Below are 25,271 nucleotides of genomic sequence, written 5' to 3'. Positions count from 1 at the left end.
CTATCCACAATGGAAAGAGCTCTCATGAGCTCTGGGACAACCCGAAGCAGCCAGACGCTCAAGTCCCTTATAGAAAACGGTGCAGCATCTGCAGTAACCTTTACCTTAAATCATCTCTAGATTATAACACCTAACACAATGTTAACACTACGTAAGTAGTTGTAAATACAGTGTAAATGATAAATAGTTGCCAGTATGTGGCAAGTTCAAGTTTTGCTTTTTGGAATTTTCTGGAATTTTTTTTAAAACATTTTTTTGATCTGTGGTTGGTTGAATCTGTGAATGTGGAGCCTGTGGATACAGAGGGCCGGCTGTACTGTCCCCTTGAATTCTATACGCAGAGAAAATATCTTTTTAAAATGAAGGCAGAGTAAAGATGTCTTCAGACTCACAAAAGCTGAAAGAATTTATAACCCCTAGAGCCACATGACAAGAAGTATTCACGGACGTCCTTCCAGTAGGAGGAAAATGATGCCGGGTGGAAATTCAGATCCACAGAAAGGAATGGAAGCCCCAGAAATGACGACCACATGGGCAGATGTGTTAGCTTTTTCCTTATCGCTGAAATCTCTTCCGAATGTCACTATTTAGGGACTTCCTTGGTGGCGCGGTGGTTAAGACTCTGCGCTCCCAATGCAGGGGGGCCCGGGTTCGTTCCCTGGTCGGGGAACTAGATCCCACGTGCATGCTGCAACTAAGAGTTTGCCACAACTAGGGAGCCAGCGAGCCCCAACTAAGGAGCCCTCCTGCCACAACTAAGACCCAGTGCAACCAAATAAATAAATATATAAAAAATAAAAACAAACAAAAAAAATCAGTATAAAAAAAAAGGTCACTGTTTAAACAAAAATTGTACAATGTGCTGTGGAGTTTGTAACATGTAGAAGTGGAACGTGACTGGTGGGAGAGTGTCACCTGAAGGGGGACTGTGACACGGAAAGGTGCATGTCTCAAACCCGGAGGCAAAAACCTCACCACGTCTGCACGTTAATCCACAATGCACCAAAGGCCTAAATGTAAGAACTGAAGCTGTGAGGCTCTCAGAAGAAAACAGGCCTAAGTCTTTGTGACCTTGGATCGTGACGCTGTTTCTTGGATGTGACACCAAAAGCACAAGAAACAACAGATCAACTGACTTCATCAAAATTAAACACTTTTGTGCTGAAAAGGACACCATCAAGAAAGTGACAAGATAACCCCCAGGATGGGAGAAAGTAATTGAGAATGATGCATCTGATATGGATCTAATATCCAGAATATACGTGTGTGTGTATGTGTGTGTGTGTTCTCATAACTCAATAATGAAAAGACAGCCCAACTTAAAAATGGGCAAAGGTTCTAAATAGACATTTCTCCATAAATATAGAAATGGCCAATAAACACATGAAAAGATGCTCCATTAACCATGAGGGAAATACAAGTCAACCACAATGAGATACCACCTACTTCCCACCTACTTAGGATGGGCTACGATAGAAAAGACAGTAACAGGTGTTGGTGAGGATGTGGAGAAATTTGAACCCCACACTTCCTAGTGGGAATATAAAATGGTGCAGACACTTTGGAAAATAGTCTGGCAGCTCCTCAAAAGGTTAAACCTTGAGCTACCCTATCACCCAGCAATTCCACTCCTGGGAATCTGCCCAAGGGAAATAAAAGCACACGTCCATACAAAACCTGCAGGAATGTTCAGAGCAGCATTACTCATAACTGCCCCAAGCAGAAATAACCCAAACATCCACCAGCGGACAAGTGGATAAACAAAATGTGGTTCATCCACACTATTCAGCCCTAAAAAAGGAACGAAGTACTAACACACACTGTATCACAGATGAACACTAAAAACATCATGCTGAGTGAGAGCAAAACCACACGTTTCTATGAAACATCCAGAACACAGGCCAGTCCATAGAGGCGGAAAGGAAACTAGTGGTAGCCTGGTGCTGAGGAGGGGAGGGGGACAGGTGACTACCAGTGGGTACAGAGTACCTGGGGGTGATGAGATGTTCTGAAATTGGTGGTGGTGATGGTTGCACAATTCTGTGAATATAAAATCCACTGAAATAGGCAGTTTAAATGAGTGATCTGTATGGTGTGTGACTTGTACCTCAGTAAAGCTGTTTTAAAAATATGAAACACTAGGGATAAATCTGACATAAGATGTGAAAGACCTGTATATTGAAATGACAAAATATTACTGAAAGAAATGAAAAAATACCTAAATGAGAGATACACCACATGACCCAGCTGTTCCACTTTTAGGAGATTATCCAAGAGATTTAAAACACACATCCACACAAAGACACACACACACATACACACACACACACACACGAATGTTCATAGCAGCACTGTTCACAACAGCCAAAAACTGGAAACAACCCAATCCACAGGCGAATGAACCAACCAAACGTGGTCTAGACATACAGTGGAATACTTATCAGTAATGAAAAGGCGTGAACTCTGGATACACACAGCAACACAGATGAATCTCCAAATAATTGTGCTTTGTGGAGAAGCCCGGAAAGTAAGAATACACACAGCATGATTTCATTTAGACAGAATTTTAGAAAATGCAAACTAATCTACAATGAGAGAAAGCAGATCAGTGGTTGCCTGGGGTTGTAGCGAGGAGGAGCAGGCCAACTGCAGAGACAATGCATTCAGCTTGTGGCTGCTAAGGAGCATCCCCACCCAGCCCGGAGAGCACCACTGCCCTCTCCAGGGGACCCGGAAGCCTGGAGGCCCTGCCATGCTGGCGGGATGCAGGACGCAGGACACGTACCTTCCTTGGCACAGGCTAGGCCGCCGGATCCCCCGCCAATCACCAGGAGGTCATAGCATTGCCGCCCTGCAGGGGTGAGGGGGAGACGTTGAGAAGGAAGGACCAGGAGCAGCCTGGGGCGCAATCCCAGGAGGCCACACAGTTTCCAATGCAGTACAGGGTCCACTTTAGGGGATGGGAGTCCCGTCCTGTGATGGTATGGGGTGACCACACATCCCCCAGCAGGCAGGAAGCAATGACGGGGTGCATGTTGTCTGCCCAGATCCCGAGACTAAGCAGGTGAGGCTGGCGGAGGTGTAATCCCCACCTCCCCACATCAGGAAGGTAATTGAACTGGCAGGACTGCCCTGAACTCAACTTCACCCAACGTTCTAGCAGACACGGGATTAAAACGTTTGTCTTGACTCCACCTGTCTTTCCGTTGTAAAGGTCACCCTTTGTCACCAGTGAGGGAGAACAAGGGCGGCCCATGCGTTGGGCAACACGGCCTGGCCTCTCACAGTGCCCGGCGGGGCCTGGCAGGACAGCGGCTCTGAAACGCCTCTGGGTTCCTTGGAGGCCATTTGCACCCTCCACCCCTGCCCCCGGCACACAGGCTGCTGGAGTCCTTCCTCCCTGCAGAAGCCGCTATCCGTCTCCTGTAAATGCTGGCACGGAAGGCAGGCCAGAGAAAACTGAAGCAGGGGGACGGCAAGGGCAGGTGTGTCCTTAGGTGTGGCCAACCTGTGAGAGCCCCGAGCTGGGGACCCCCAGCACCAGGCTCCGGCCCGCTCCCCGTGGAGGGAGGAAGAAATAACGGAAGATCATCAGGACGTGGGGAGGTAGGCGGGGAGGTCGAGGCAGCTAGGGGCTGCATCCAGTTGCTCATCTCTGCTGCTCAGGGAGGCTCTGACCAGGAGAATGTCCCTACCTTCCATGGCAGATGCCCATCCCTCCTGCTGCCACTACAGGGTCCCGGCTGTGTCACCCCGCAGCCCCACTCTATCAGGCAGAGGGCAGCATGAGCAGCTGGCTGCGTGGATTGTGGGCTTATCTTTGGCGGTGGGCTCTCCCCACGTGCACGCCCAGCAGCCCTCTCTGTCTGATAAGCACTTGGCAGAGGCCTCCGTGGGGCCTCTGTAGGCTCCACTGCAGGAAATCTGCCTTTAAACACCTGGGGGGTCTGGGTAGCCTGTAGGGGAGGAAGGACCCTGAAGGACCCCAAGACGGGCAGGGCGGGTGCTGCCCTTAGGGTGTCAGCTGGGGACACACCCGTGCACTCTATGGGGTGCCCTGGGGCACCTCACAGCCTTGCTCCCTTCCCCGCATGCAGGGGCTCAGCCGGGAAGGTGTGTCTGCCCCTGTGTCCTGAGCCCACCCTCTTCTGATTTTCTGCTCCTCCCTGAACACAGCGGCTGGTACAGGGCCTGAAAAGAGCAGAGCCCCGCCAGGATGGCGAGGCCTCGGGAACAGCGTTCTGGGGAGGTGGAGGCCCCCGTGAACCCACAGGCCGCTGGCCACCTCGGGAGCCACCTGGGGGAGCATCTGCACAGCTGTCCCCCCTGCACACTCTTTCCTGGAAGCAGGGGTTAGGGAACAGGTGACACCAGCATCGTGGTCACTCTGGCTCCTGTTCAGGGGCCATGTCTGCCACCCCCCATGCCTGGATGGGGCAGGCATGTTCCTATCAGGAGCTCCGGGGCTGAAGTGGAGGCTGAGGCTCAAAATCAGACCCTGCTGACTAGGTGTTGGCACCGTCCCCAGGCCCTATTGGCTCCTCCTCACCCAGGCCCTGGGGGTCCCCCTTTTGCCCTTGAGCGTGGGGGCAGAACTCTGGGTGCATGGCCTCCTGCCAGCCTGCACGGCCTGGGCTGTCACAGCAGCTGCAGCATGAGGGCTGAGGGCTTTAATCATGAAGGTCCCACCTGACATGTGCAGCAAGGGGGGCCCAGGGGCCAGCAAAGCCACCAAGAGCAGCCCTCCGTCCCCACCTCAGGAGCTGGTGACCGCCTCCCCAGACTCTGCAGGGCTACCTAGCCCTGCTCCCCAAGGCCAGGGTGGCACACAGCTGGCCTGGGCCGCCAATCTTCCTCCCACAGCACCCTATCCGTGAAGGAGCCCTCCCCCTGTCCCTGCTCCAGCACCTCAGCACTCACTCCCTGTGGGGCAGTCCAGGGGTAGGGTCTGGGGGATGGTCCCTGCAGGGATGTGGTGGGGAGCATGTTGTCATGCGTGGAACCGGCCACACTGCGGTGGCAGATATGGTGGCACTGTGGCCAGCTCTGGGGGAGCCCCCCAACCGGGAATCACCCCCACCCCCACCCCCTGCCCCGTGTGCCCAGCCGGTGCTCAGGACCCTAGCAGGCCCAGCGCCCGCAGTCATCGGATTGCTGTCTGGTTTGGTCCATGACCCTTGGCGGCTCCAGGAGGACCAGCAGACCGTGCTCCGCTCCCGCATGGCACCCAAAGAGCGCAGACCGCCGGACTCAGCGTCACCTCCTTGATTCCTTGCACGTGCATCTATTGAGCACCTGCTGTGTGCGCCCACGAGGTCTTGGGGAGGAGGTGGGAGGCCTGGCCAGTGGGGTGCGCAGGGCGCGAAACCTGGTGACCTCGGGAGGTGAGCCACCGTCACCACGGTCGGGACCACAGGTAATGCTGGGCCGGGGGAGCGGGAGGCGGCCACTCTCCCCGCGCTGTTCCCCGCGGGGAAAGTGCGCCGGCGCGGACCCCTCCGGCCCTCGCCCCGCCTCCCCGCGCGAACCCCGATCCCGCGCCCGCCCGCCCGCGCGCCTGAGACCTGCAGTGCCCCGCGCTCCGCCCGGCACGGCCCGCACGCGCCACCGGAAGCGCCCGGCAGGTCCTCTCAGGGCCGCCATCGCCGCCGCCGCCGCCTGGGGCCTCGGCCGGCTCGGGCTGCCCGCCGCGCTGCCTGCGCCGACGACCGACGGGGACGCGAGAGGTTGGTGCGCGCGGCCAGGGTCCCACCCGGCGGGCTCTGGACGGGGAGAGGCGCTCCGACCCGGGGCGAGGAGCCTCGAATTGGGGGCGGATCCGGGTGGAGGGATCCCCCTGGGGCGGGGGCTCCGACCTGGGCGGGGGATGTCCCTGGACATGGGGTGGGTCTCCGGAGGTGAGGTGGGGTCTCCGGACCCTAAATGGGGGGGGTCCCCGGATCTGGGGTGGGGTCTCCGGACATGGAGGGGGGCTTCAACCTGGGGTGGGGTCCCGGGACCTAGGGTGGCGAGGTCCCCGGATCTGGAGTGGGTCTCCGGACATGAGGTGGAGTCTCTAGACCTTAAGTGGGGTGGGGGTGGGGGTCCCAGGACTTGGGGTGAGGGACTCTCTGGACATGAGGTGGGGTCTTCTGACATGGGTGGGGGCGATGGCACCAGGCTGGTGGAGGAAGGGGGAGTCGTGCTGCAGAGAGAAAGTCCACTTGGGCACAGAGGCCACCACAGGGCTTGGAGACCCCGACCCCAGGTGTGGTGGTTTCTGGGCGGGCTTGGCCATGGGAATGGGTTGCACAGTCAGGGTCTGACTGTCCTTGGGTCCTCGGAGAGGGAGAACTGTGGGGACCTGGGCGAGGGGCTCAGCCATCTGGTAGCGCTGGCAGGCCCTGGGGTGCCCTGGGGCCTTTCCTTTTGTGGGAATGGTGGCCCTACCAGGAAGGGGAAGCCTGGGCCCCGACCTGCCCCAGACCAGCCTTTGAGTTTTGAACAGTGGGATTTCTGCACGCTGCTGCCTCCACTCCTGGAGGGGTCCGAGGGGCTTGCCAGGAGAGTGGGTCAGATAAACACAGAGAACATTGGTAACTGCACAGTTGGGGAAAGACCCCAGCACCCTCCAGACTTGCTCAGAGGCAACTGGGCCTTTTAAGTGTGGGTGAGGGGGCATCGGGGCTCGAGACTCAGGGGGTGGAAAATACAAAAAGTGCGAAGAGGCATGGGTCCATGTGACTCCCACCTGAGCTTGCCAACTGGATTTGGACTCCTGCCCTCCTGCAGAAGCTGGGCGGTGTTGCTAGAAGCGATGAGCTTGTCAAGCGGGCACCGTGGGGGGCCAGGGCATTGTAGGGAAGTGGCCTCTAGCTGAGAAACGCAGTCAGTGTTTGTTCCAGTCTTTACAGGAGGCCTCTTGGAGAAGAGGGCTCAGAGGAGCCTGGCTGGGTTCTGTCAGGGAGCGTCTCCTTAGTGAATGGTCGGAGCCAACAGTAGACCTGGGTTTTGAGTCCTGAGGCCGTCCAGTTGAGAAGATTTTAGACGTTGAGCTCTCAGGTCTCTAGGTGGTGGAGTGAGGCCGCGGTGCCAGTCCACCAGATTTCCCGGTTTGCCTGTGAATGTTTGTGGTGACGTGGAGACCTCAGAGTCGCAGGCAAGGCTACTTCCGTCCGGAGCAGAGCCCGGGAGACGTGGGCATCCCGGTGGGCTCACGCAGTGGCCCACATGTGATGGGCGGTGGTGACCGGTTCTCTGAAGTTCCTGCCACCTTATCTGCCTTCAGCTTCCAGGGCTTTTTCAGACCCTGGAGGAAAAAGGCAGCTACACGACACCTGAGTCCCAGGATGGGTCTGGGCAGTCACGCCAGGAGGGAGGGAGGAAAATGGGAAAAATTTATATTTGGAGAGGTGTACCAGATATTGAAGGAAATGGAAAGGCCTGGGGATCTGGTGAATGCTGACAAATGTGTAAGTCGGCAGTGCAGTCCAGCGAACAGGTGGATAATAAAACCTCAAAGGCAACAGACAGGACTGGACTCTGATGACCCACGAGGTGTATTATTTTCTCCACTGAGACAAAATTTCTCTCTGTAGTCACTTCCATTTTTGATCAAAGATAAAGTAAGATTATTCTTGTTTACAAAATAGCTCTGGTCTCACTAGATTTGGGCTGATTCTTTACATAAGTGCAGCAAGAATAATGGTTGACACACAGCCCTTTTAAAGTTTGCCTCGTGGAATTTTTTACAGGGAATCTCAGATTGGACATTTAAAAGCTTCCAAGGCTAGGAAGTCAAGAAAGTGCCAGCAGACTTCACCTGTAGACTCGAGTGAACTCCTCTCTGCTCAAGGTTCCCCCAATATCCCAGAGTTCCTAGGCCTGCAGGAGGCAACCTTCCTCGGTCCCTGGGAGACTGGGGACGCTGGATGCCCAGCACCAAGCTGGGTTTTCCCAGAGGGCTTTTTAAGCCTTGGTTCCATAAAGTGACTGCAGTTCCTTAGAACCGTCTGGTCATAGCTGAGTCCATGCGTCATTTTCAAACATGACATTCCTTGGTAATACAAGCAACGTTTTCAGTTATGTCCTATCACAAAGAAGACAGAGTCTTATTAAACCTATGCAAATAACTATATTGCCATGAAAACAAGGATACTCAATAATAGTTTCTGATTTTTGGAGGGATCAGGTGCAGAGAAAAACATAAATGCTTCAATTTTGTTTACAGAAGTATAACTTACTAGATTGTTATGAGTCACAGATAGCTTAAGAGAAAAGGGAAAGTTTTTTTTTTTCTCTAATATCCAGAAAATGGGACATTAAAGAGCCAACAAGGGACTTCCCTGGTGGTACAGTGAATAAGACTCAGCGCTCCCAATGCAGGGGGCCCACATTCGATCCCTGGTCAGGGAACTAGATCCCACATGCATGCTGCAACTAAGAGTTTTCATGCCACAACTAAGGAGCCAGTGAGCCGCAACTAAGGAGCCCTCGAGCTGCAACTAAGGAGCTGGCCTGCCACAACTAGGACCCGGCACAACCAAATAAATAAATAATAATTTAAAAAATAAACAAATAACTCTTAAAAAAGAAAAGAGCCAACTATTCTAAACAGAAGCCATAAAAATTATAATCATGCTTTGTCAGTTTACTTAGTCTCATGTAGTTAGTTTTTTTTTTTTAACATCTTTATTGGAGTATAATTGCTTCACAATGGTGTGTTAGTTTCTGCTTTATAACAAAGTGAATCAGCTATAAATATACATACATCCCCATATCTCCTCCCTCTTGCATCTCCCTCCCACCCTCCCTATCCCACCCCTCTAGGTGGTCACAGAGCACCGAGCTGATCTCCCTGTGCTATGCGGCTGCTTCCCACTAGCTAGCTATTTTACATTTGGTAGTGTATATATGTCCATGCCACTCTCTCACTTCGTCCCAGCTTACCCTTCCCACTCCCCGCGTCCTCAAGTCCATTCTCTATGTCTGCGTCTTTATTCCTGTCCTGCCCCTAGGTTCTTCAGAACCAATTTTTTTTTTTTTTTTAGATTCCATATATATGTGTTAGCATACAGTATTTGTTTTTCTCTTTCTGACTTCACTCTGTATGACAGACTCTAGGTCCATCCACCTCACTGCAAATAACTCAATTTCGTTTCTTTTTATGGCTGAGTAATATTCCATTGTATATCTGTGTCACATCTTCTTTATCCATTCATCTGTCGATGGACACTTAGGTTGCTTCCATGTCCTGGCTATTGTAAATAGAGCTGCAATGAACATTGTGTCATGTAGTTAGTTTTCGTTCTGCTTGATCTTGGGAGAGCAGTTCCTGGGCCTGTGGGTTTCTCCACTAGAGTTCTGGGTTCTGGGTTCTGATCCTTAGTCCAGAGGGATGGCGCTGCCCGAGGTCCCTGCCCAGTCCTTCCGCAGGTCTCTGAGACAGGCCCTTTTTGTTGATGATGAAGCCCCCTGGCCTGTAGCTGATTGCAAATGCTTTGGAGAAGCATGAGAGTGAAACAAAGTTACCTGCAGCTGACAAAAGACTTAAAATGGCTGTGGTTAAAGAACTGATGAGAGGGGCTTCCCTGGTGGTGCAGTAAGAATCCGGCTGCCAATGCAGGGGACATGGGTTCGAGCCCTGGTCCGGGAAGGTCCCACATGCCACGGAGCAGCTAAGCCCGTGTGCCACAACTACTGAGCCTGCGTTCTAGAGCTTATGTGCCACCACTACTGAGCCCGCATGCCACAACTACTGAAGCCCGCGCGCCTAGAGCCCGTGCTCCGCAACAAGAGAAGCCACCACAATGAGAAGCCCGCACACCGCAATGAAGAGTAGCCCCCGCTCACCGCAACCAGAGAAAGCCCGAGCACAGCAACAAAGACCCAACGCAGCCGAAAATAAAAATTAAAAAAAAAAAAAGAACTGATGAGAGTTCATTATAAAAACACAATTGACAAGGCAATTTGGATGTTTCTGTAACATACACACCATTTTAAATATTAACTATAATTATGAGTGATAACATTATACCAGAACATATGGAAAGCAAGCAAAATTTCTAAAATATTTATATTAATAGCGTTTACCGGTACAAATATAACATAGGGAAAGTTAAGATTCTCTTCTTATTTGACAGTGCTTCCCATGCAGTTTACCATAACAGACAGACCTAATTATTATTATTATTTTTTAAATCAATCATATCATACAGTTTCTCTCTGAGCTTGTTATTTATAAATTTTTATTTATTTATTTATTTATTTATGGCTGTGTTGGGTCTTCGTTTCTGTGCGAGGGCTCTAGTTATGGCAAGTGGGGGCCTCTCTTCATTGCGGTGCGCGGGTCTCTCATTATCGCAGCCTCTCTTATTTCGGAGCACAGGTGCCAGACGCGCAGGCTCAGTAATTGTGGCTCACGGGCCTAGTTGCTCCGCTGCTTGTGGGATCTTCCCAGACCAGGGCCCGAACCCGCGTCCCCTGCATTGGCAGGCAGACTCTCAACCACTGCGCCACTAGGGAAGCCCCAGACCTAATTATTTTTAACATCCCTTCTTTTACAAGGTAAAAGTACAAACCACTGAGATTTTCCAAGGACCCTCTGGGGGTCCCTTGGAAAAAAGCCATTTTGAGATCCAAGACTTCATTTAGGATTGATTTTGGGAAGACAGAGTTGTCCAAAATGTCAGAAGGTTTGAACACTTGATTAAATAGGATCCCAGCTCACTGCAGAACAAGACTCAGTTATTTCGTTAACCAAGTGACAATACGGGAGCTCACAAGTAGGAACAGGAGGAAACAGGACTGCAGACCTGAGCTTTTGACGAGGGGGGACACTCAGTTCTCCCGAGTGGCGACGAGAGGTACAGGGAATTATTTTAAGACACAGCTTTGTTTCCTAGGAAGATTATTCAAAAGGTAGAGAGAAACCTTTTACAATCTCTTATTAAAAGCAGACCAATAATCCAAGAAATCTCATTTTAACAGAGAGGAAACCAAGCTCTAGTTTTGTATCAGTGTGCTATTGATGGTAAAGCTCATTTAAGAAAACTTTGTATACAAATCCATTTAACCTTAGCCAGCTGTAACCTCACAACACAAAATTCCTTTTCCACAAACCTTCCACCACTTTCTATGTCCATTCAGGTTTGTTTCCCTCTTTTTTATTTTACTTGAGGACAAAACAACTTTCCTTCCCTAACAAAAACACATCCTACATTCCCTGCATACTTTTCACATAAGAACACATCCTACTTTGTGTACCAAGTTGTTTCCCTTTGCTTTGTATCTAGTAGTAGTTTTATTCTCACACATTGATTATAATTTTTAACCATTAGCAACCTTTATTTTACAGAGAAAACTGGGAAGTAGGCAATTGCAAATTGTCTGTCATATCCCAGTATTCTGTAGCAGATTAGCAAATTTTATGAATATAACATCTCGTAATCTGTAAGGTAGATGCTTTTGACAGTACAAATTGTTTGACTGTGGCAAGAATATGTTTATTAACACACCCAAATGTCTTTAGCTTCTTTGTAGCATATAAACATGAGAAGCCAAAAGTATATAAACTTAAACTTATGCCTAATAATGAATGTTTCAGCACTTTATCTTTTTTAATTAATTAATTGATTGATTGATTAATTAATTATTTTTGGCTGCATTGGGTCTTCGTTGCTGTGTGCAGGCTTCCTCTAGTTGTGGTGAGTGGGGGCGACTCTTCGTTGTCGGTGCGTGGGCTTCTCGTTGCGGTGGCTTCCCTTGTTGCTGAGCACAGGCTCTAGGAGTGTGGGCTTCAGGAGTTGTGGTGCACAGGCTTAGTCGCTGCGTGGCATGTGGGATCTTCCTGGACCAGGGCTCGAACCTGTGTCCCCTGCATTGGCAGGCGGATTCTTAACCACTGAGCCACCTGGGAAATCCTCAGCACCTTATCTTATTTAGAAATTATTTAGATATTCAATGAATATCTGTTATTTAACTTAACTTGGCATAACTCTAAGGTTGCAAATTGCCAAAAAGATTTTGGAAACTGTTTTTAGGCAGACACATTATAAAACACAATTATTATTGAAATAAAGTGTGTCAGAATAGTGACTGGATTTGATTAAAATCAAACTTATGTGTAAAATCTTAAATGTCTAGTGTATAAAATATTAGCTATTTGACTAGTAAACCAAGTAGAATAAAAATGTATATTTGCACTATGTTTAATGTTGACAACTCTAAAGATACACCTGTTTTATGAAATGAACAATATTAAACTAGTTTTATTTAGCAAAGATTTACCAAATTACAGGAACTTGAAAAACAGTTGAGTTGGTTCTTATATTTCGGGAGGTTTAGGAAGATTTAATTTACGTAAGTGCTTGTTCCTCTCCAAGCCAATTACGATAGAACTCCTTTAAGGAATTTTATAACCTGATTTGGTAATACCGTCTGGAGGTAGGGAAATATCATATATATATATATATAAACATACGATCTTACATAAACATACAGACAGATGCAAACAGAGATGGTTTTCTTTAAAAAAAAATTTTAGCTATGTGTCAGGCATAAATACAATTATATAAAACTCACTAGTTTATATAAGAGTTAGACCTTGTCTTTGCTTCGTTTTATATTTTTATCCGAATCATGTTGTGGCAGGTGGGGCAGGTTAATTACCTGTTACATATGAGGCTTTAAAGCTTCCCACCAGCATCTGTGGGGACACCTTTAAGATTTTTTCTTCCCTGGTATATAATCTTAGGGAGGCGTAGACTAAATGTTTCCAATTCATTTTTTTTTCCTTTTCAGCCTCAAGTGGTTGCTTTCGGGGGTCCCTGAGTCCCTTGAGAGCCCCCAGTGGGGCAGGGCCCAAGGTTTCAGGGGCTGGGGGATTTTAGGGGCTGGGGGTAGGGGAAAGGCCGGGAAGGGACAGAGGACAGAGGAGGCAGGGGCTGGGGGAGGAGGGAGTGGGAAGGGGAGCCACCCAAGACCACCTTATCCTTAGCAAGGATGCTATGCCAACCAGGAGGAAGTGGGCAGAGGCAGCCCGAGTACTGCTCCATCAGCGGGGCTGCAGGGAGTCCCCAGGGAGGAGCAGAGTGGCCCCCAAGGGCCAGGAGGGACTCCAGCCCAGGAGGTGCCCTAGCCTTCCCCTGCCCCCTGCTTCAGGGGCAACACCTCTACTCACTGTGGTCTGCGGACGTTTGTCTGGAGCCAGAATCACAGGGAAGGGAGATGAGCCTATGGTCCCTGGGCCTCCTGTGCACGGGGTGCACACGGGCAGTGCCTGAGGGCACAGCTTTGCATGTCCCCGGCAGACCCCCAGCTCGGTCAGCCAGCCCCTGGACCCCCTTCACAAGGACCCTGGCCAACCCACACACTTTTGCCCCCAACTGTTGCCTGTGCTCTGAGGCCTGCCCTCTGGGGACGCTGCGCCCCTCAAGCCCTTTCTCTGGGAGGCTGGCCGGCCTTGTGTGGCTCCTGGAGCCCCCACACAAGTGCCGTCTGGCCCTCCCCCGGCTTCCCCACGAGTGTGGCTGAGGCCCAGGCGTCCGCTGCTCTCCAGACAGGGGGAGGGCCACCCAGGCGCCACAGCAGATTCAGCTCTTTGCAGAGGGGCCAGAGGCATTCCCAGTGTCTTGATGGACTTTTCAGACTAGCCTCGGAACCCCGGGACTGAAGATCCCATGGCTCTGGGTGTCTGTGCCCTGATTGCCCGTCCCCACCTGGGCCTGAGGGGGGCCAGGGCCCTGGCCAGCATCTCCATTGGGCCCTTGGGGAGATTATCTCCAGGAGGATAAGTGGTGATAGGAGATGAGAGAGGGCGTGGTTTGAGGGTTGCAGGGAGAACACTTAAGAACGGGCTTGGGACTTCCCTGGTGGTGCAGTGGTTAAGAATCCGCCTGCCAATGCAGGGGACACGGGTTCGAGCCCTGGTGCGGGAAGACCCCACATGCCGCGGAGCAACTAAGCCCGTGCGCCAGAACTACTGAGCCTGTGCGCCTAGAGCCGGTGCTCCGCAACAAGAGAAACCACCCAGTGAGAAGCCCGCACACCACAACGAAGAGTAGCCCCCGCTCTCCACAACTAGAGAAAGCCCGTGAGCAGCAACAAAGACCCAATGCAGCCATAAAAGTAACGGGCTTATAATAAGGAAGGTTTGCGGGGTGGGCTGTTGCTGTGGTGGTTTGGGGAAAGAGGGCCTGCCCCTCACCCAGGTCCACGTGCTGTCTCTGGGGAGATGGATGCAGGGTACATACATACACCGGAGGTGTCAGAGGAAGCTCAGGACAAGGAGGCCTTCCCCTCCTCCCAGAAGGGGGTGAGTGTGCACTGTGGGGCAGGCAGCAGGCTGCCCCCAGGCACCCAGTCTCAGGGGGCAGGTGGCCAGAGGACAGAGAGACTGGGAGCTGGGCTGGTCTTTCTGGATCCTGCTTCCTAGTGGGGAGTGGTATGTCCCTTTTTCTTTTTGGAATAGGGAGGACCAGAAACAGGGTGGCTTGTTTTCTTGGTTTTCCACTGTTTTTACTGTAGTAAAACATAATAAGTTAAAATTTACCATTTTAACCATTTCTAAGGGTACAGTTAGGTGGCATTAAGTGCATTCACATAGTTGTGTAACCATTGCCGCTATTTTCAGCACTTTCTCATCATCCCAGGCAGAAGCTCTGTCCCCATTCAGCAGTAATTACCCTCCTCCTCCCCAGCCCCTGGCAACTTCTGTTCTGCTTTCTGTCTCTGTGGATTTGCTTCTTGTAGGTATTTCATATGAGTGGAAACATTCAGTATTTATCCTCTTGTGTCTGGCTTATATCATTGAGCATAATGTCCTCTAGGTCCATCCGTGATGTAGCAGGGTGTCAGCACTTCCTTCCTTGTGGGATGTGAATCAGGGCTGCATTCATCTTAATAGCCAAGTGATGCCGCAGTGTGCAGATAGACCACACTTTGTCCGTTCGTCTATTTCTATTCGTTCGTCCCTCGGCTGCTGTGACTCACATTGCTCAGAACGTGGGTGGACAAGTGCAGGTTCAAGTTCCTGCTCTAAGTTCTCTTGGGTCCACTCCCAGAAGTGGAATTGCTGGGTCATATGGTGACTCTATATTTAACATTTTGAGGAACCACCAGCTTTTTTCCACAGCAGCTGCTCCGTCTTACGTTCCCATCAGCCATGCACGAGTTTCTGATTTCTCCACATCCCCGCCAACACTCATTATGTTCCCTTTTTTGGGGGAAGTCATCCTAATTGGTGTGAAGTTGTACCTTGTGGCTTTGATCTACATTTCCTTAGTGACTAGTGATGTTGGGCACCTTTTCATGTGCTTATTGGTTGTTGGTGTATCTTCTTTTTTTTTTTTTTTTTTTAATTTATGGCTGTGTTGGGTCTTCATTTCTGTGCGAGGGCTTTCTCCAGTTGCGGCAAGCCGGGGCCACTCTTCATCGCGGTGCGCGGGCCTCTCATTATCGCGGCCTCTCTTGTTGCGGAGCACAGGCTCCAGACGCGCAGGCTCAGTAACTGTGGCTCACGGGCCCAGTTGCTGCGCGGCATGTGGGATCTTCCCAGACCAGGGCTCGAACCCGTGTCCCCTGCATTGGCAGGCAGACCCCCAACCACTGCGCCACCGGGGAAGCCCGGTGTATCTTCTTTAGAGAAATGTCTATTCATGTCCTTTGCCCATTTTCTAACTGGGTTGTTGTCTTTGAGTTGTAGGAATTCTTATATATATTCAGGATTTTAAACCCTCATCAGATATGTGGTTTGCAAATATTTTCTCCCATCCCCTGGGTTGTCCTTTGCTCTCTAGATAGTGTCCTTTGATGCACAAAGTTTTTAATTTTAATGAAATTCTATTTTTCTTTTGTTGCCTATGGTTTTGGTGTCATATCAAAGAATCCATTGCCAAATTCAAGGTCATGAAGATTTACTCTTACGTTTTCTTCTACGAGTTTTATGGTTTTATCTCTTAAAATTAGGTTTTGGATGCATTTTGAGTTAGTTTTGTATATGGTGTGAGGTAATGGTCCAAGTTCATTCTTTCACAGGTGGAACTCTAGTTGTCCCAGAACCTTTCCTATGGAATGGTCCTGGCACCTTGTAAAACAATCATTTGATCATAGACGTGAGGGTTTGTTTCCAGCCTCTCAGTTCTGTCCCTTTGTTTTATGTGTCTGTACCACAGTGTGTTAATTACTGTAGCTTTGCAGTAAGTTTTGCAATTAGGAAGTGTGAGTTCTCCAACTTTGTTCTTTTCCAAGATTGTTTTGGCTATTGTAGGTCCCTTGAGATTCCATATGACTTTTAGGATGGATTTTTCTATTTCTGCAAAAATGCTATTGGACTTTTTTGGTGAGAGTGGCATTGTATCTGAGGGTCACGCTGGGCACTGTTTACATCCTGAAAATATCAAGTCTCCAGTCCGTGGACATGGTATGTCTTTTCATTTATCTGTGTCTCCCTCAACTTCCCTCTTGCTATCATGATGCTAAATGTGTCACCTGTGGAGGCCTCATGACGGTCCAGCCTCCTCAGCAAAACCGGATCTCCGCGGCAGCCTCTCCCAGGACTGCCCCTGTCCTGAGGCGAGAGCCACCGGGAACAGGACACAGCATCCTGCACAGAGCTTTGCCCCTTCCCCTCACTGCAGTCGGGAACCATGTTTGGAAAGTGCACTTTGCAAGCCCCTTAAAACCTTTCCATCATGGCGTGTTTAGGACACACAGAAACAGAGGGTTCAAGGGTGCCCCTCGGTCATCGGCTCTTACCTTCTGGCCAACAGCCTCTTTGTCCTCCTGTCAGGGTAACTGGGGCTCTTTATCTCCCACCCTGGGCCCAGAGCCAAGCAGGGCGTTGGGATCCTAGGGTCCCAAGGCCACTGCTGGGTATACCGAGTGACCTCACCATGGCTCTTTGGAAGGGCAGAGCAGAAGGCACTTGGGTACGAAGACCTGAAACAAGAGGAGCCCCCCATGCTTTGTTTCCCCACAGAGGGTTCTCCACGGCCCTAAAGCACTTCCTCCAAGTGTGGCTTCCTTCAGTGGCTTTATTCTTTTTTTTTTTTTTTTTAATAAATGTATGTATGTATTTATTTATTTATTCTTGGCTGCATTGGGTCTTCGTTGCTGGGCGCAGGCTTCCTCTAGATGCAGCAAGTGGGGGCTACTCTTCGTTGCGGTGCGCGGGCTTCTCATTGCGGTGGCTTCTCTTGTTGCGGAGCACAGGCTCTAGGCACGCGGGGTTCAGTAGTTGTGGCACGTGGGCTCAGTAGTTGTGGCTCGCGGGCTCTAGAGCGCAGGCTCGGTAGTTGTGGCGCACGGGCTTAGTTGCTCCACGGCATGTGGGATCTTCCCAGACCAGGGCTCGAACCCGTGTCCCCTGCATTGGCAGGCAGATTCTTAACCACTGAGTCACCAGGGAAGTCCCCGGAATATTCCTTCTTATTTTTGATATTTATGTGTAACATTTATTAGTTTTTTTCATCAACCCAGAGAATAAATCAAAATGACCCAACATCTCACCACTGCTAGTGAAGATAGTCGTGATACATAAAGCAGCACAGGTGTGGTTAGGGGCTCCTAAGCTCTCAGAAAGGAGCACAGTGGGCAGTTCTGGTCACTTCAGGCCACTCGGCCCCTCCTTGTTGAGTCCGGTCACCCGTCCCTGGAAGAAAGCGCTGTGCCTTAACCCACGGCGCCTTCCCTGTGCTTCCCCTACCTGCCTCCTTGGTGGTGGTGCGTCCTGCCCCGTGGGGCATGTGCCTCCTTAGCCTGCAGGGCAGTGCCAGGACCAGGGAAACCAGGAAGGCCGTCCCTGGTGTCCCGGACTGGGGGACACTCCAGGCTACGTCTCACTGCCTCTCTGCTCTCACTTGAGGGCCAGGCCGGCCTCCGGGAGGGGCCCATGTGCCAGGACTCTGGTCACCTTCAGGTTATGGTTCCTGCTTAAAGGCAGGAGAACCCCGCACAAATTCCATCTGCTTTGCTGCTGAGCTCAGAGGAGGGGCGTGGGGGGCGGAGCCGTCTGAGGAGGCAGGTCTGGTCAGTGGCCTGGGAGTAGGAGAGCAGGGCGTGGGCACCACCTGGGCCTTTGTGTGTGAAGACTCTGACCTGCTGACCATGTGCTCACTGTGCCTGGTGTAAATAGGCCATGTGGCCCGAGACCACTCAGACGTCTGGGTGTCCATGCTCCCCTGTTCATCCCTGCTCTGCCCACCAGGCCCCCTCCTCGTGGTCCAGGGCGTTGGGGTTTGGAGCCCTGAGCTGTCCTCGAGGGGTCTCCCCTCCAAGATCCTTGGCCTGCCCGCTTTCCCATGTGCCTTTCCCAATGGGAGCTTCTCGGGAAGCAGGGTCCTGTGTGGCCCCTTCCTATGCATGACCCCTGCATGACCGCAAGCCCCGATGGAAGCTTCCCACCTTCCTCTGTCTTTCATCCTTTTCCATTTTAACGTCTCTGCTCTGTGCCAGCTCAGCCTTGCCGTGTCTCAGGGGCCCCGGGCCCCTCATCTGACTGGGACCCCAGCTACCTGCCCAAAGGGTCGCCTGCCGGGGGGAGGCCTGTCTCGCTCCCACTGTGGTGTGGGTGGCAGGGTGGCCTTCCTCCTCGAGTGGGAAGAGGGGACAGACTGGCCCTGTGTGGTCGTCTCCTATGGGAAGAGCCAATGGGCTGTGCCCTGTGTGCCTGACTTGGGGGCTGCCTGTGTCCTTCTCTGGAAACTCACAGGTCCACATGAGCTCCTGGACTGTCCCGAGTGTGAGTGCCCAAGGGGGCTATGCGTGAGGCCGGCTTCCCCTGTGCCGTGTAAACAAGCCTCAGGCCAGCTGTGTCCCTTGTCAGGGCCGCCTGGGAAGCCGCGGGGCTGGGGGAAGCCAGACACACCCGCTCCCCACCCGGGACGCAGCCCCAGTGGGAAGTGGTTTGCAGGTGGGCGGGGCTGTGGCTGTGCTCACCTGGAGCTGGCCACCAGGCACGTGGCTGGCCTCTTGAACCTTGTACCCCCATCAGCACAGGGGGGTGGCCGGGGGGGCAGTGGCAGCACCCCCAGACTGAGAGCGTGGGTCAGCCAGGAGGGCAGATTACTAACACCGTGGTGACCACGTGCTCCCAGGAGTCCTTCAGGCTGCAAGGCCGGGTAGAGCCCAGCCCATTGCCCCATCACGGATGCTGGAGGCCCCGCCCCTGCTGCTGGCAGCTGGCGCCCTTGGCCTGGTGCTGCTGGCGCTGCTGTGGCTGCTGCAGGCCTTGCGACTCTGGGGCCTGTTCATCATTGGCTGGAACGAGCTTGTTCTGCACCCCGTCCGCAACCTCCTCATGGGCAACAGCAAGGAGCAGCGCATTCTGCGCCATGTGCTGCAGCACGCGGTGGCCGGGGACCCGCAGAGCGTGCTGGACACCATCGACGCCTACTGCTCACAGAAGGAGTGGGCTATGAACGTGGGCGACAAGAAAGGTGGGCGATGCGGCTGGCACAGGCGAGGGTCAGGGGCTGTGCAGAGCCCCGACGCCCATGTCGCTGTCCCCATGGGAGGGAGGGACATTTGATAAACCCCCCCAGGAGGTGCTGTTCAAGGGGCCCCTTGCCAACGCCAGTCAGAGGCAACAGCAGAGTCTCCACGTGGGCCCTGCACTCGCAGGCCGTCAGGCAGAGCCAGGTGTCAGCACAGGGCGGGCAGTGGGTCCCTGGGTGTCCTGGCTGGGTCTGAGGGTGTATGGAGACCCTTGGACTCTGCCAGGCACAGGCACCGGCACCAGGCCCCCCTTGGGCTGCCTCCTGACCTTTGGACTCCAGCCTGGGGCACAGGCAAGTGCTGCACTGCACCCCCTGGAGTCAGGCCCTGGGGACAGACATGACAGCCACTGTGCAGCCCCCTTGGACCTTCTGACAGTGTCCAGCTCAAGGGAGCCGGGGAGGCTCTGAGTGCAGCCTGGGGGCAGAGTGGGGGCTGGACAGTGGTTGTCACGTCTGTCACGTCTGGGGGCTTCCACAGAGGGCAGCTCTGGGTTAGGACGAGTTGGGGGCAGGGAAGAAGGGTGGAAAAGAGAGGGAGCAGTGAGTGCAAAAGCAGAGGCCTGAGGGGCCAGGCACTGGGAAGGGCTGCTGCTCAGTCAGGAAGGGATGGGCCAGGACTGGGGTGGGTCACCCCCTGCCTGCTCACCCCACTCCCCTCCGTAGGCCAGATCGTGGACGCCGTGTTGAGGGAGCAGCGTCCCTCGGTGCTGCTGGAGCTGGGTGCCTACTGTGGCTACTCGGCCGTGCGAATGGCCCGCCTGCTGCTGCCCGGCGCCCGGCTGCTCACCATTGAGCTTAACCCTGACTACGCCGCCATCACCCAGCAGATGGTGGACTTCGCAGGCCTGCAGGACAGGGTGCGGCACCATTTCTAGGGTGACAGATGTGGACACAGGTTCCAGGGGCCAGGAGGGCATGAAGGGCCTGGGCCACACCCCGGCGGCTCAAGGCCACGTTTACCCAGCTGGCCCGCAGCCCTGGTCCACAGAGCAGGAGACTCCCAAGGCCCCCAGAGGGAGGGGCAGAGCGGGAACCTGTCTCCCAGAAGCCCCAAGCTCACTGCCCTTGGACACTCAGGGGTCCGGGTGGGGGTCTTTTGTTCCAGGTGACCGTTGTCGTCGGGGCATCCGAGGACATCATCCCCCAGCTGAAGAAGAAATATGACGTGGACATTGTGGACATGGTCTTCCTCGATCACTGGAAGGACCGGTACCTGCCAGACACGCTCCTCCTGGAGGTAAGTGTCGACTTAAAAAAAATTGCACAGTGTGAGAGTAGCAAGTTAAGTTTTATTTGGGGCTAAATGAGGACTGCAGCCTGGGAGACAGCACCCCCAATAGCTCTGAGAAACTGTTCCAAAGAGGTAGGGGGGAAGGTCAATATATATGTGATTTTGGTGAAGAGGGAGTACATGCAATCGAGTGCATATTTTTTTGCCAAATGTTTCTGCTAGTCACGAGGAGCAGTCATCACCGTGAAGGATTTTAGTGTTTTTCTAGATACAAGGAGATACAAGAATTGGGCTCATAAAATCTTCTTCTGAAAATTTCTATCTGAAGACCTGTTCTGCCAGTTTTTCCCAGAGCACAGAGTGCCTCATTTTAGCTCTCTACCTGAACTCCTTTCAGGGAGTGTTGAAAGTCAGCAGCTGCAGCAGCACATGATTTAATCCTTGTAGAGGTAGATGGTAAGTGCCAATGGAAAATGCCAATTCATAGTTGACAGGAACCTCGCGCCTGCCTGGCTGGGATGGGCCCTGCCGAGGGCGGCCCTGGGGGCCCTGGAGGCTTGGGCCAGCCTGCCTGCGGTTAGGACGTGGAGGGGAGTGCGGGGCCCTGGGCGGGGTGGAGACTGGAGGAAGGGGGATCCCCGCAGGGTAGCCTGTGCCAGGGTGGCTGGGAGGGGTGAACACCCGGGGCTGCAAGGGCTTGGGCCGGGGAGGCAAGAGGGAGGCAGCCTAGTGACCATGCAGCTCTCCTGACTGGGTAGCAGGTGCTGGCCAGGGAAAGACGCGTCTCCTGCCCACCTTCCTCCCCAGGCTCCTTGTTGTACGCCCCCTGTGCCCCTGCCCCCGCGTGCCCACCCCCAGGCTGTCCAGCCTCAGTGCCAGCTGCTCCTCCGGCACCACGTGGTAGCCAGGGGGCTGCCTCGCCCCCAGGTGAGTGGAGCTCAATATTGATGACCACGACCTTGTCCCTCCCGGGCGGTCAAGGGAACACAGCGGCTGGGGACGCTCCGCCCCACCACGGCCTCCAGCCCGGCAGCCACATGGGGCTGACCCTTGTTGTCAGTCCCCTGCTCGCCCACCTCAGCTCCCCCACAGGCCGGGCATCGCCCGGCACCGGGGGACCGTGGGCGTCAGGGGCACGGCTGCTTGAGCCATAGCTGGGGCCAGGCAGGACCTTGCACCAGTGGTGTTGGCGTGGGTGTGGTGGGCCTGGTGCCTGGACATGGCGAGAAGGAACCAGCCCTGGCTGGGGGTGTGTGAGAGGGTGCAGGATGGTCTGGGACTGGGCAGGATGGGGGCAGTGGGCCAGGGCTCTGTGTGGAGGGCTTGACCACACAGGCAGGGCACGGAGGAGGGCTTCAGGCAGGTGAGGGCAGGCTAGACCTATCTTCCGGAAAGATCCTGTTGGCTGCGTGGAGTGGGGAGGGGTGGCGGTGCAGGGGACCCAGACCAGGAGCTGCACAGGGACCTGTGCTGGCCGAGACGGGTGGCAGTGGGGGGCTGGCACGGAGGCCCTCGGGCCAGAGCGGGGGCGGCCACGGGGAGCACATCTGGGCAACTGAGCAGCTGGGCCTGCATCACCGGGAGGGGAGGTTTCAGCAGCTTTGGGGTGTGTGATAATTACAGGGCCTGCATTGATAGAAAATCAGCAAATATTGCCCTTAGTAACTAGGAAACTAATAGTTTTCTCAGTGCCGCTTGTTCAAAGCTGGTAATTATCTCAAAAGAAGAAAAGTTGTGAATTGGGAACGTGCGCTCTGAAGCCCTGCAGCCGGGCTCTGCGTGGGCCTGGCTGCTCCCCCTGGTTTGGGGTGAGGTGCTGGCAGGGAATGTGGCAGTTCAGACCTGGAGCTGCTTCAAGGCGGCCGCGGTCCCCCATTGCTCGGGCCTCTCCACAGGCTGCTTGGGTGTCCTCCCAGCAGGGCAGCTGGCTTCCCCCAGAGCCAGAGCCAGACAGAAGCCACACGGTGGCCGGAGTCTCAGCCCAGCCTACACCCTGGGCGGAAGGAGGGAGGGTCAGGGAACAGTGGACCCGGCTCTGGTCCTCTGAATGCCATTCCCTCCCTGCAGCCAGCACACAGCCTTACTCGGACGTGGGCTTCTGGCCAGAACTCTCCAGGGCCAGGCGGGCGGCCCGGCTTTTGCATCCCTCCTCTGTGATTAACTTGTGCGTTTAGCGCCTGACTTGTTGAGCCCACCTTGTCCACCTGCGTCCTTCAGCACGAGCTCCAGCTCGCCTTGGGCATTTCCTGCCCAAACCTGAGATGCCCTCCTGGGGCTAGGCGGGGTGGGGGGGTGGGGCGCCTGCTCCCAGGCTGCCCTTTCTCATCAAGATTGCTGGGAAGTTCCTTTTCTTTTTCTAAGAGAAATGCTCCATGATTCAGTAGAGGTACTTTGTTCAAATTCTGGCTCATGGGTTGTCCCAGCCTCACTGATCTCACAGCTGTGTTTTCCACTCTGGCCTGAGGGCCCTTGGCCTCCCCTTCAGCCCACAGGCCGGAAGGGAGGCAGCCACCACCAGGGAGACTCGAGGGCTGCACAGTGGACCCCGCATTCCTAAGTCACCAGGGGGTGCCCGTCTGTCCCTGTGGTCCCGCTGGCAACTTAAGACATGCCTGGGGCCCTTGCTTGATTTTGCTTTCTGTGTTTGGGATTGCTTTTTTTTTTTTTCTTTCTTTTATTTAATGATCATGTAAAGAAAATTCTGAGCTTCCAACATAACAACTGGGCCGTCACTTCACCCCCTCCCCCAGGCAAACATTTTCTCTCGAGGTATTTCCTCTTTGATTTTTGATGTAATCTAAGCATCTCCTCCCCCAGCTTAGAGAGACTGCAGAGGGACCCGGGAGGTCCAGCCGCTCCTCCCTCTGCAGAGCCCAGGCCCGGAACACTGGCCAGCTGCCCAGGGCCCAGGCGCTGGTGGAGATGGGGTGCCACAGAGTGGACCCGAGGGCCAGGCTTGTGGGTGGGTGGGGAGGTGTGCCCCATCTCTGCCCCCCAACAGTCACCCTGGTCAGGCCGGATTGAACCTCCAGTGACCGCTGACAGCAGCCCACACACTGGGCACCAGACATCTCTGACCTGGAGGAGCCCCGTGTTCCTGGCACCCGGTGACCAAGGGACCCACTGGCCTTAGTCACCACTGTGGCTTTCCCAATCCTGGCTCCGTCACCTCCTCCACTCACACTTCCAGCTAGCGCTTAGTAAGCACCTGCTGTACTGAGGATGCAGAAGCAAGGAGACCCCTGCCCAGCACAGCCCTTTCCTGCTGTGGCCGCTGCCAGTGAGGAGCTGGCGCAGGGCTGACCCCAGGTTAGGCCACCCTCACCTCCTCCAACAGTCCATCTGTCCCTGCAGGAGTGTGGCCTGCTGCGGAAGGGGACAGTGTTGCTGGCCGACAACGTCATCTGCCCGGGGACACCAGAGTTCCTGGAGTACGTGCGTGGGAGCAGCCGCTTCGAGTGCACGCACTTCAGCTCGTACCTTGAGTACTCACAGGTGGTGGACGGCCTGGAGAAGGTCGTCTACAAGGGCCCGGGCAGCCCTGCGCAGCCTTGACCGCCCACCCTGCCCCAGCTCCCTGGCCAAGCCGGGTTCTGAAGGGTGTGGTGGCCCTACTCCCAGCTGCCCCATGTCTGCTATGTGTGCGTCTGTCCTCAGTGCAACACCATCAAGGCCTGCGAGGCCCAGGCCTGCCTGTGCTGGCCCCTGCATGTGGGTCCACCCCAAGCGCGACCAGCTCACCTTGCAAAATCACTGCAGTAAATCTGGAAAGTATCTAACTGTAAAGGCCAGCTCAGGCAGGTGGAGTCCATGACAGTGTCACACCCCCACCCCCGCCCCCACCCCCCAGCATTCCAGTCAGGCTTCTGAGCCTGCCCTTGAAGTCTGCCGTCACCAGGTGGCAGCAATGCCTCAGTGATGGCACCATAACCAACAACTCACCCCACACTTCTGACTCCTCTGAGTTCTTTCACTTTTTAAGAATGTAATGCAACTTCTTTACTAAAATCATCTGTTAACAATCTTATATACCAATATCATGTTTAAAAGATAGTAAAATAGAAATTAAAGATCTAAATATTTAGGTAAGAGATGAACTGAGTGCTTCTTTTCAGCCACTGTGATGATGCTCCTTTCCCCTGGTGTCCTCAGCTTTGCACCAAACACAAGCTGCTCCCCTTGGCCAGATGCTAACATTGCAGACTGGCCGCAGCAGTGCCGGAGGTCAGCCTTGCTCAGTACTGCTCCCGTGGCCAGGCCGAGGGCACCTGTTACAGCCCCATGGGGATGTCTGCAGCCTGGGGTGTGCCCCACCTGGGAAACCGGAACAAGGCAGTCAGCCAGCCTGCAGGTCCATCTCTGACCAAGCAGGTGCTGGGGAAGGTGGACACAGCCCTGCAGCAGTGACAGATGTGGTCTGTCCAGTGCCCAGCCTTTTGGGGCCCGTGTGTGGCTCTGAGGGGAAGCACCGTCCCCAGTCCCACTCGGCCTTGTTTGGCGAAGAGAGAGTAGACTCAGACCAGCTGCAGCACTTCTGCAGGTGCCCAGCTGGCAAGCAATGAAGC

General features: G+C 53.8%; 2 protein-coding genes and 1 long non-coding RNA gene across 8 annotated transcripts in view; 2 read left to right on the top strand and 1 right to left on the bottom strand.

The window, feature by feature from the left end:
- Nucleotides 1-5,720, bottom strand: part of TXNRD2 (thioredoxin reductase 2) — a 34,519-nt gene extending 28,799 nt beyond the window's left edge. For 2 of the 6 annotated variants that reach the window (XM_082354940.1, XM_082354941.1), the window contains exons 1-2: nt 5,565-5,708; nt 2,786-2,851 (exon numbers count right to left, since the gene is read on the bottom strand). In XM_082354940.1, coding sequence (XP_082211066.1) covers nt 2,786-2,851; nt 5,565-5,643 — 145 coding nt within the window. In that variant the 5' untranslated portion in view covers nt 5,644-5,708. Of the gene's footprint in view, nt 1-2,785; nt 2,852-5,564 lie in introns of all 6 variants that reach the window. The other 4 variants (XM_082354944.1, XM_082354942.1, XM_082354939.1 and 1 more) reach the window with 4 other exon arrangements.
- Nucleotides 2,859-5,558, top strand: LOC309611076. Its single transcript, XR_014234313.1, has 3 exons — nt 2,859-3,606; nt 4,177-4,364; nt 5,107-5,558. It is a non-coding gene; the product is annotated as an uncharacterized lncRNA (long non-coding RNA).
- On the top strand, nt 5,615-24,797 carry COMT (catechol-O-methyltransferase). The gene is made up of 5 exons (XM_082354954.1): nt 5,615-5,726; nt 19,074-19,415; nt 20,139-20,332; nt 20,581-20,712; nt 24,061-24,797. Exons 2-5 carry the CDS (start codon nt 19,127-19,129, stop codon nt 24,259-24,261), a joined length of 816 nt encoding a protein of 271 aa, XP_082211080.1. The 5' UTR covers nt 5,615-5,726; nt 19,074-19,126; the 3' UTR covers nt 24,262-24,797.
- Nucleotides 24,798-25,271: the final 474 nt, after the last annotated feature.

Source organism: Balaenoptera borealis (assembly GCF_965194805.1).
Source record: "Balaenoptera borealis genome assembly, chromosome: 14".
NCBI lineage: Eukaryota > Metazoa > Chordata > Mammalia > Artiodactyla > Balaenopteridae > Balaenoptera > Balaenoptera borealis.
This window is presented reverse-complemented; position numbering and strand designations above follow the sequence as displayed.

Bases quoted from the DNA above. Each gene is read 5' to 3' on its own strand.
- COMT (XM_082354954.1), top strand. From the start codon at position 19,127: ATGCTGGAGGCCCCGCCCCTGCTGCTGGCAGCTGGCGCCCTTGGCCTG. The intron at 19,416-20,138 runs GTGGGCGATGCG...TCCCCTCCGTAG, and splicing joins GAACGTGGGCGACAAGAAAG to GCCAGATCGTGGACGCCGTG. The intron at 20,333-20,580 runs GTGCGGCACCAT...CTTTTGTTCCAG, and splicing joins TCGCAGGCCTGCAGGACAGG to GTGACCGTTGTCGTCGGGGC.